Raw genomic sequence first — 11,706 nt, 5'->3', positions numbered from 1 at the left:
CTCGGGTCACCATCTCAGACCCGGTGTAGTGATGTGAGATTACAGACTACTTTACATTCATGTGGTCAAATTTGTCCAAACAATTTTTTTTTTTATTCATCCTAAAATGTGTCCCTTCTCATTCAAGGGACATAACCACTCGGTACACGTTTTCGAAGAAAGCGAATTTGGGGTAAAATCTATTACATTTCACCACCAGTTTCCTTAACATGCAAGAAACTGGCATGCGTTTTGTCCTTAAATAAGTTAACTTCTTTAATTTGACCAGGAAACATTTCAGTCTCGAGTATAATATCGAGTCCGAAAGGTGACAGAGTCCGTACTCTCACATCACAACACCGGCCAGTCTTTGAAATGGAAAAAGGTCGTTTCTTCACCTGGTCAAATATTCACAATCTCACGGAGCTGTCATGGTGACCTTGGTCTCAGTGTTCTTGTTCGATCCTTCCCTGAATAGTAGTTCTGCTTCCAGTCTTCAACGTGTGACGTTCTGGGGGGTCGACGGAGGGACGTAGTGGCGGTCTGCTCTCTGGAGGGGACGCTCACTCAGTCTGGCTCCGCGACTTAACAGTCAATGTCGTTAGTAGGGGGCATAGTAGGTAGTGGGCTGCGTCCGTTAGCTCGGGACAGACCCACTACTGAACACCGTCAAAGTGACTCAGCAGAAGTGCAGTGTCATTTTCCGAGGGCAGTCCACCGCAGCGACCCGACATCACCCCCTGGAGCGTCTGTAAAATCGACAAGTCTGGCAGCGGAACGAAATTCAGATGTGGATGGAGCAGTGAATGCAAGGACGGGGCGCGCGGTGTGAGAGCACAAGGGGACAAGGAACAGGACTGGTGCAAGGACGGGGCGCGCGGTGTGAGAGCACAAGGGGACAAGGAACAGGACTGGTGCAAGGACGGGGCGCGCGGTGTGAGAGCACAATGGGACAAGGAACAGGACTGGTGCAAGGACGGGGCGGTGTGAGAGCACAAGGGGACAAGGAACAGGACTGGTGCAAGGACGGGGCGCGCGGTGTGAGAGCACAAGGGGACAAGGAACAGGACTGGTGCAAGGACGGGGCGGTGTGAGAGCACAAGGGGACAAGGAACAGGACTGGTGCAAGGACGGGGCGCGCGGTGTGAGAGCACAATGGGACAAGGAACAGGACTGGTGCAAGGACGGGGCGCGCGGTGTGAGAGCACAAGGGGACAAGGAACAGGACGGGTGCAAGGACAGGGCGCGCGGTGTGAGAGCACAAGGGGACAAGGAACAGGACTGGTGCAAGGACAGGGCGCGCGGTGTGAGAGCACAAGGGGACAAGGAACAGGACTGGTACAAGGACGGGGCGCGCGGTGTGAGAGCACAAGGGGACAAGGAACAGGACTGGTGCAAGGACGGGGCGCGCGGTGTGAGAGCACAAGGGGACAAGGAACAGGACTGGTGCAAGGACGGGGCGGTGTGAGAGCACAAGGGGACAAGGAACAGGTGTAAGGACGGAAAAACAATCAACAGTCTGGATGCTTTCTGCGCAGACTGAGAGGTTAAAGGCACAGTGCAGCTCACAGCCTTCGTTTTGCGTTTTTGTTGCAGCTGGGTGCATTTACAGTTCAAAAATCCTCATATGGTAGTAAAACAAACCGAAAATTACCCAACGACGACATCGTGAAGCTCGACAGTTTCTTGTTCACGCGAGTGCATAAATTAACCTAGTTATTACGTTGGTGTTTGGTCGGAGTTCGATTCAACTGAGTGATTCCGGCCTCCATTTTGTTTTACACAAACTCATGATGACGTCTGACATAGCTTGCTTAGTGACGTGTCTTTTTGTGCATGATGTGGTGATCTACCTGATCTAAATTTAGATCCAAAGATAGGTCAAGACCAGCCGGGTCCGAGTACAAAATTAATTCGTAAAAAAATCGCAGTTCTTGACTCTTTGGGTGCAAGTCAATGAAACTTGGTAGTTCTTCTAACGGATAGCTGCCTGAGGTATGACTAAAAGCCCCAGGGGCTCCGTGCACCTGGATTTCTCAACTCAACTCAACTCAACTCAAATTTTATTGGCTTCAATTTTCATAGAAGAATTTGTCTTGCGCTTGGGAGAAAGTAAGAGTATAACATATAAAAACAGCATTCATATCACATTTCATGTATCACACACAGTAATCACTAGTATAAGCCTACAATTATCACATTTGTACCTGTATCATACATGCAAATACATAGTATCACATTTCCACGTATCACACACAATATATACATTACATAACATACAGCAAGCTTCCATCTCCCTTTGTTATTGTTTGACAAGTTAACATATGCCGTGTTTAATTCTCAATAAACACCAACACTCTACTCCGTAAATACCTGATGGCGAGGTGCCTTAATGCACGCTCAGCTAATCTTTGTTAGCCATGACGGTCATTTGCAAGTTGTAAATACAAAAAGTTCGCAAAACACCGAGACGATGCAGATTACATATATCGTAAATTGAAATGGGAAAAATATAGTCAAGGTGACAACAACGTGGTGCTTCTCGCAGATTTTGGGAATGTTGTGCCAATTCAATTGAACAAATTGATTTAAGTGTCAATTCAATTGAAAGGATCTGCTAACATAGGCTAGTATACGTTATTTGTATTTTCGCCAAAACAATAAAAGGAATTCTAACAAAAATCGATCGATACATATATTTTATTTGTATTTTTGGCCACAATATGACAGTTTGCACAGATCGAGACAGCTAGTGTTCTTCCCAGACCGCCATGATAATGACTGTCGAGATCTGTGCAAACAAAATCATATTTTAGTCAAAAATATAAATAACCTTTATGTATCGATTATGCCACGATATTGCAACTGAAATAAAGTTTGTTATTGTTATCGTTATTGTTGTTAAAGGCCCACTCTGCCTCCCGTAAACCATCAGTTTCTGGCCACGGACCCTTTTCAGGCTTTTACGCACAGTACTAACACCTTTTCGTTTAAACACTTAAACCTTCAATCAAAAAAGCTGAAAGGTTTACCGAAAAATACTAATAGTACGTATGTAATTTATATGAGACTCTGAAAATGACGGTTCGGCTTCGACCAGAAACGACTTTGTAACAGCATACACCACTCAGAAGACAGGTCAATTTTACGATGATTGTTGAAAGTATTCAAAACAGAAATACAGTCGATCATACCCTGGCAACAACCTCACGTTAACGACCACCTGCCTATTAAGACGACCCAAAAGCATCCCCGACGAATTTTCCCCCTACGTATTTCACCTTTCCATGGCGACCAACTGAACAGATCTGTTGAGACTTGTGTGAGGAATAAGAGCATCCTTCCGCTTGATACCACAGCTAAACAGTAGAGCTCGGTGTGTTTTTTTATTTTCATTTTGCGTGTTTGTTCGGTTTCAATGACAGATCGTTAGAAAAGGCCCAGCCTTAAACCTTCATCCTTGTTAAATAATTATTTCTCTCTCTTCTTCTCGGATTTTGGGGTAATCTGCTATTGAATAAACAATTCCTTTTCCATTCAAAACATGCGACGATGCGCGTAGTGATTTTTGATAAGTGTATTCGACTGTGGCAGAAAGTATTGTGCCACGTAGCAGCTTCCCGCGTGGTCCTTAATTATTAACACGAAATACAATGAAAATGGTTATTATCTTGGATTGTATGTTGCATGAAAAAGGTATGTTCCAGACGACGATTTTTTGTGGTTCTTTTAAATTTTGCAAATGGGGATATTTCTCATCAATAGACTGCACCGAATTGCTGACAAAATGTTAGGAAACTCAGAGATTGTAATTGGTGTAGTGGTTTTGTATGGTTGGTTGATTGTGGTTTTTGTTTTCTGTGTTTTGTTTTGTCATGTGCATTGCTCAGCATGAGCCATCCGTTTAGTGTTGACATTACAAGCACATCTGATCATATCCGTCCGAACATCCCTGAATCATATTTCATGAAAAACTGGTTGGTTCGTTGGTTATTATGTGTTAATGCCTCCCATGAACAGTTGGCAAATACATGTACATGTATGAACGTTCTTTAAGTGAACGAAGGTATAAAGCGTTGAGTACCGTTGATGTGGGCACACCCAAAGCTGCCCACTGCCTCTCACGTGAATGATACTGACATGACGAACATCTGGCAAATAGCAGAGATGTATAATTGGAGAAATGGAAGCGTTTACGTTGGTTAATGAGGATATGATCATAGCTGGCTGTTACATCTCACCTGCATTAGACATACATCATGTCAGGAACAGCTGGTAGAATGTATGGTGTTATAACTGAAAAATATGCATTTAGCTTGACTGACGTTTACACTCTCTCTCTCTCTCTCTCTCTCTCTCTCTCTCTCTCTCTCTCTCTCTCTCTCTCTCTCTCTCTCTCTCTCTCTCTCTCTCTCTCTCTCTATTTCTCTCTCTCTCTCTCTCTATTTCTCTCTCTCTCTATTTCTCTCTCTCTCTCTCTCTCTCTCTCTCTCTCTCTCTCTCTCTCTCTCTCTCTCTCTCTCTCTCTCCTTCGACAGTGACGAATGACCGCTATGCGTTATCGCAAATTACACCAATCTGCTTGTGACCACGGCTAAATGGGCAAGAGGGCAGCCATTTTCCTGTCGTCACATCCGGTCCGCGATGCGTGCTACACTAGTTCCGGTGGAGGGAAAGAGAGTCACGGAATGTGGCCGTTGTGGGGACGAAACGCGCTCCAAGCCGTGTGCTACCTTGTTGCGAAGATAGCAAAGTGATCGATAGACACAAGTATGGAGATTTTACTACAGTGGTGTCAACGCAAAATGGGACATTAGTTAAAGATAAAACCTCGGAATAGGTTCGTCTGTTTTTGGGTTTTTCTTTTGAAAGTAAAGTTCCTTCGGGGTTAGTCCGGAAAGTTTTGATGTCCGCGGGAATTCGTCAAGTTATTACCTGTGTGTTTTTAATCGGACATGTCTGTTCTCCATCGACTGGTGTTAAATCCCAAAACGAATGGTGTAGATGTAACCAAGTGTACAACACGAATGGTGTAGATGTAACCAAGTGTACAACACGAATGGTGTAGATGTAACCAAGTGTACAACACGAATGGTGTAGATGTAACCAATTGTACAACACGAATGGTGTAGATGTAACCAAGTGTACAACACGAATGGTGTAGATGTAACCAAGTGTACAACACGAATGGTGTAGATGTAACCAAGTGTACAACACGAATGGTGTAGATGTAACCAAGTGTACAACACGAATGGTGTAGATGTAACCAAGTGTACAACACGAATGGTGTAGATGTAACCAAGTGTACAACACGAATGGTGTAGATGTAACCAAGTGTACAACACGAATGGTGTAGATGTAACCAAGTGTACAACACGAATGGTGTAGATGTAACCAAGTGTACAACACGAATGGTGTAGATGTAACCAAGTGTACAACACGAATGGTGTAGATGTAACCAAGTGTACAACACGAATGGTGTAGATGTAACCAAGTGTACAACACGAATGGTGTAGATGTAACCAAGTGTACAACACGAATGGTGTAGATGTAACCAAGTGTACAACACGAATGGTGTAGATGTAACCAAGTGTACAACACGAATGGTGTAGATGTAACCAAGTGTACAACACACTCGATTTACCCTTGGAGGCAAAGCCAGTCAAACAGGGGTGATTTCAGGCTAAATCAAGAACTCTACACACACACACACACACACACACACACACACACACACACACACACACACACACACACACACACACACACACACACACACACACATATATATATTCCATGTGAACTAAAAGGTTTGCAAGAGCGTACCAGGAGACATCAGCAGTCAGACCCTGTCACAACCAGCTCTCTTAAACGCACGGGTTTCTAACCGGCAGCCATTGATTGTAATGTGTGTTGTTTTTTAGCTAGCGTTATTAGCATTTCAGGGAGTGGTATTATGGGGGGGGTAACACTGTAGTTTTCTGTGCTGAAATTGAGACAAATTAACGCATACGTACGTCTCCAGAATCCATTTTACACGTTGTGTTTGCTAGCACGGCGTGTAGAACTAAGCAAACGCGTGAAGTAAAAGCTAAATTTGATAACGTTACAAATACACGTACACGTTATAATAAAAGGCTTATGTAGTGTACAGAATAATGTATTTGTGTATGTTTTTGTTAGGTACTTGGAACTGTACTAGGATTTGCGCCATATAAATATCCTGATTATCATTATTATCTACACTTCTCTATTAGCTCAGGCCGGAAGACAACTGTGACAAAGGGGGACTACTGCGTCCCCCTGTCACAAAGACGTTGTCAGTTGCTTTGTGGAATGTCATGCATGTGTGTCGGTCGGTCGGTCTTTCTGGTTGTTGATCCGTCCGTTTCCTTTCTGTCAGTCGGTGTGTCTACCTGCTGGCCTGTTTGCCCATTTGTTTTCCTCATCTTCTTCTTCTTCTTCTTCTTCTTCAGCGTTTCGGAATTGTCTGGTTACGTGTGAGCTCGTTTGCCCATTTGGGTTCCCCAAACTATTATACTCTGAGAGCATAGTCAGCTTTACTCCGCTTTCGTTGAGTAGGCATGCTGGGCATTTTCGTGTTTCCATAACCCACCGAACTCCGACATGGATTACAGGATATTTTCCGTGCGCACTTGGTCTTGTGCTTGCGTGTACACACGAAGGGGGTTAAGTCACTAGCAGGTCTGTACATAAGTTGACCTGGGAGATCGAAAAAATCTCCACTCTTAACCCATCAGGCGGCAGCGACCGGGATTCGAACTCACGGCCTCCCGACCTCCCGATTAGGAGGCCGACGTCTTATCAATCAATGAGTCTTATATCGCGCATATTCCGTGGGTACAGTTCTAGGCGCTCTGCAGTGATGCCGTGTGAGATGAAATTTTATACGGCCAGTAGATTGCAGCCATGTCGGCGCATATTTACCTTTCACGGCCTTATTCCAAGTCACACGGGTATGGTAGACAATTATTAACTGTGCCTAAGCAATTTTGCCAGGAAAGACCCTTTTGTCAATCGTGGGATCTTTAACGTGCACACCAAATGTAGTGTACACGGGGGGTGGTTCGGACACCGAAGAGAGTCTGCACACAAAGTTGACTCTGTGAAATAAATTTCCGCCGAACCTGGGATCGAACTCGCGCTGACAGCGGCCAACTGAATACAAATCCAGCGCGCTACCAACTGAGCTATATCCCCGCCACTGCGCCCGTCTTTTCCTCATCGATTTCAAGTCCTTTGAGATTTCTCTGTTGCGTTCTGATCTCTGTTTCTATCCTTCTTTTCTACACTTTTACTTCTGTCTCTTTCGAGCTGTTGTTTAGCCTTTTGCCGGAAAGAACGATAATGTGTAACATAGCATACAGCAACGGACAAAGTCATATGTTAATATTATCTCCCAAAAGAAGAAAAAAAACTCTCAAGTTTTGTTATGACGATTACCTTTGTTACCTGTTTAAACAAAAAATAGTTTCGCTAATGTATTTCTTTTTTCATTCTCCCCCTCTCTCTCCCCCTCTCTCTCTCTCTCTCTCTCTCTCTCTCTCTCTCTCTCTCTCTCTCTCTCTCTCTCTCTCTCTCTCTCTCTCTCTCTCTCTCTCTCTTTCTTGGGCAAAAACCTATGTACTATCCCTACATCAGCATGCAACAAGGTCAACATGTGTTTGAAACTCTAGTTTGAATATTTGTTGCTCACGGCCAATCTTCTGACGGATTTTTGTATTATCGACATATAACTTAACTATAATTCAGTGACTGAAATTCTTTGAGAGAAGAAAAAGGACTTCATCACCACTTAAAGCTATTTCATATTGTGAAATTGTTAACTAATCTAAAATTCAGTGATTGCAATTCTTTGAGAGAAGAAAAAGGACTTCATCATCAACTCAAAGCTATTTCATATTGTGACATTGTTAACTTAACTAAAATTCAGTGATTGCAATTCTTTGAGAGAAGAAAAAGGACTTCATCATCAACCCAAAGCTATTGCATATTGTGACATTGTTAACTTAACTAAAATTCAGTGATTGCAATTCTTTGAGAGAAGAAAAAGGACTTCATCACCAACTCAAAGCTATTGCATATTGTGACATTGTTGTTTATACTACAACATTAATTAATCTGTTATATTGTATCTAGAATTGTGTTTATGAACTATAATTGTTTATATTTCATTTGTACACATTTCAGCTTCCTCCATATTCCGTCATCGTAAATTTTTGTTAGGTTTCTAAACTAATCTTATGGCATCTTCAAATAATAATTGTCAAAATCATTGGCTTCTCAAAGAAGGACTCCATATCGGCCATTTAAACATTAACCATGCATATAACAAAATAACAGACATATTATCTTTACTTTCAAACAACGGTAACAACTTTCATATTTTTGGCTTTACGGAATCTCGACTATCTAACATCATACCTGATTCAGATATTTCCATTTCAGGTTATAATACATTACGAAGAGATTCTACAAAACACTTAGAAACTGGCTTGTTAGTTTATATTAACGAATCAATAATTTACAAGCGTCTTCAACATCTTGAAACACCTGGTGTTGAATGCATTTGGTTAGAAATAGGATTAAAAAGATCAGCACCAATCATTGTTGGTTTTTGCTACCGAAATCCAGCAGAAAAGGTTCACTGGTATGATGAATTCATGGATATGATTGATACAGTTTCAAATGAATCAAAAAAAATAATTCTTCTAGGAGATTTTAATATTGATCTTCTGAAACAAAATAAAACTTGGTTGGACACTATTAATCTATTAAATATACATCAAATAATCCAAAATCCAACAAGAGTTACTCCCAATTCTAAAACACTCATTGATCATATTTATGTTTCTGAAAAACGTCATATCAAAGAAACATGTGTACCCTTTTTTTCTGTCAGTGACCACTTTCCCATTTGTATCACTTGGTCTCGTAAAGGGGTTAAAATTCCAAGGGTTGGTCACAAAACTATTACATATCGTTCATTCTCTCATTTCAGTGAAAGTGCATTTCTTTCTGATCTCAAAAATAGCCCACTTTCAAATACTTACAATTTTACAAATCCTGACGAAGCTTTAGAGTTTTGGACATCTATTTTCATTATCATTTACAATAAACATGCACCACTGAAAACACATCGAGTAAAGCAGACAGAAAAACCTAAATGGATCGACCAAGACATAGAAAATGCTGCAAATTAACGTGACTTCTTAAAACAACATGGTACCCACGAAGAGTACACACAACAAAGAAATAAAGTAAATTCCTTGAAACGAAAAAGTAAACAACAATATTTTCAACATCTCATTACATCTAAACAAGATTCAAAATCTATTTGGAAAGCAATTAACCAACTCACAAACAAAGAGACTTCAACAAAATCTTCACAAATAATTGACATTTCTGCAGATACACTCAATGACCATTTCTCAAAAATTGCTGATAAAGTAATTTCTTGTGATCGGACACAGTCAAATAATTTAGAACATTTAAAGGAATACTGCAATTCAAAACAGATACATTTTCAGCATACACTGCCACCAATGACTATACTGGATGTTTACTCTCATCTTCAGCATCTAAAACAAATAGGAACACGTGACATAGATGGTCTGGATGCAAAAATTATAAAAATGGCAGCTCCAGTTATCACAGATACATTGACATTTATCTATAACCTTTGTTTTGACAAAAGCTATTTTCCTAAACAATTCAAACAGGCTAAAGTGATTCCTCTCTTTATATCAGGAGATACTACAAATCCTTCAAATTATAGACCAATATCAATTCTATCAATCCTTTCAAAGCCTCTTGAAAAACATATCAATAAACACATCCTTTCTCACTTTGAGAACAATAAATTGATCCATGATAATCAATCAGGTTTTAGGCAAAAACACTCATGTCAAACAGCGCTTATTAGTTTAGTAGACCAATGGCTGACAAACATTAATAATAATCAGTTCTGTGCTGCTCTATTTGTTGACTTTGCTAAAGCTTTTGACCTAATTGACAATAAACTCCTTATCAAAAAGCTTGAGATTTATGGAATTGCAACAGATTCCATAAACATTTTAACATCTTTCCTGTCAGACAGACAGCAAAGTACTTATCTGAAACAATCATACTCTTGTAAGCAAACAGTAAGATTTGGAGTACCACAAGGTTCTATTCTTGGTCCATTACTATTTTCTATATATATAAACGACCTACCTCTATTTGTAAAATGCATGTGTGAACTATTTGCAGATGATACTACAATTCATTCTAGTCACCAAGATCTTATTAAACTAGCAAATATCCTCCAAGAAAACATTGAACGATTACTTGAATGGTCAGAACTAAACCATATGTCACTGAATCCAAATAAAACTAAATGCATGCTACTTACCACGAGGCAAAAAAGACAAAATCTAACATCTAAATTTCCGACATTGCTAATACAAAATCAAGATGTTACCGAAGTTGATAGCCATAAAGTCTTGGGAATAACTATTGACAATAACCTGTCTTGGTCAAAACATGTAGATACACTTTGTAAAAACACATCCAAAAAAATATTTCAGTTATCAAAAATCAAACACTTTCTAGACCTTCGCACAAGAAAACTGTTTTTTCAGGCACATATTCAGTCAGCTATTGACTATGCGTCCACAGTGTGGGACTCTGCAAGTGCAAATACTTTGAAACACTTGGGCAGTTTACATAGAAGAGCTGTTAAATTAATTATTTAAAAAAATACATCTCTTTCCATGACTGATTATAAACGATTGCAAATTCTTCCTATCAAAGATAGATTTGCATATAACAAAGGTGTGATGATGCATAGAATTATGTCAGGGAATGCACCTACACTCATTGCCTCAAATTTCAAAATAAATCATTATAGAAAATGTAACAAATTAATTACACCAACTCCAAGAATTGACCTGTACAAGTCGAGTCTATCATATTCTGGAGCAATTATGTGGAACGCCATTCCAAATATAATTAAATTACGAATTCATGAAACATCATTCAAGGAATATTACATGCTGTTTCTTTTACAAAACTTATAAAAACTATTATCAAGCAGCTGGCAAAATATAACTGTACTCTCTGATTATATTGAAAAACATGATTATATATAATTCATGAAGGATTTTTTTTATACAAACACATATTTCCCTGTTATATATAATTTTCAAGCATTGCTAAAGAATCCTAATGCATCTTAAAATGCCTTATTGGTTGCTTGACATGTTAATTATGGTAAATATGTCATTTGTACTATTGTTAAACTTATCTTTTATTTCTTCTTGTTTGTTACCCCTCAATGGGCGAGGGCCGGATGAAAAGAAGCATGTATACATTGCTCATTCTGTCACCCTCGTAAAATAAATTTCAATTCAATTCAATTCAATTCTCTCTCTCTCTCTCTCTCTCTCTCTCTCTCTCTCTCTCTCTCTCTCTCTCTCCTTCTCTCTCTCTCTCTCTCTCTCTCTCTCTCTCTCTCTCTCTCTCTCTCTCTCTCTCTCTCACACGCTACGCCTCTTTTCCCTGTTTTAAAAATAAGGATAAAAAATGACCTGATTTCCTTAAACACAAAAAGATGAGTAAAAACTGGAGCGAAAAATGGATTCGAGAGTTTGGCTTATCCTTTCTCGCTGTGAATGATGAAATTTGCACTAAGAAAGAAACAGCAAATTTATCGGTTATTGGTTT

At 40.1% G+C, this 11,706-nt stretch overlaps 1 protein-coding gene across 1 annotated transcript; it reads left to right on the top strand.

The window, feature by feature from the left end:
• The first annotated feature begins 354 nt into the window (after positions 1 to 354).
• Positions 355 to 1,447, top strand: LOC138977844 (protein DR_1172-like). Its single transcript, XM_070350451.1, has 3 exons — positions 355 to 413; positions 693 to 913; positions 1,005 to 1,447. Exons 1-3 carry the CDS (start codon positions 355 to 357, stop codon positions 1,445 to 1,447), a joined length of 723 nt encoding a protein of 240 aa, XP_070206552.1.
• Positions 1,448 to 11,706: the final 10,259 nt, after the last annotated feature.

Source organism: Littorina saxatilis, linkage group LG10 (assembly GCF_037325665.1).
Source record: "Littorina saxatilis isolate snail1 linkage group LG10, US_GU_Lsax_2.0, whole genome shotgun sequence".
NCBI lineage: Eukaryota > Metazoa > Mollusca > Gastropoda > Littorinimorpha > Littorinidae > Littorina > Littorina saxatilis.
This window is presented reverse-complemented; position numbering and strand designations above follow the sequence as displayed.

What these genes read in the sequence shown, in the direction of transcription:
- LOC138977844 (XM_070350451.1), top strand. Translation starts at nt 355, where the DNA reads ATGGAAAAAGGTCGTTTCTTCACCTGGTCAAATATTCACAATCTCACG. An exon ending in AATCTCACGGAGCTGTCATG is followed by an intron (nt 414 to 692) that starts GTGACCTTGGTC and finishes TTCCGAGGGCAG; the next exon opens with TCCACCGCAGCGACCCGACA. An exon ending in GTGCAAGGACGGGGCGCGCG is followed by an intron (nt 914 to 1,004) that starts GTGTGAGAGCAC and finishes GACTGGTGCAAG; the next exon opens with GACGGGGCGCGCGGTGTGAG.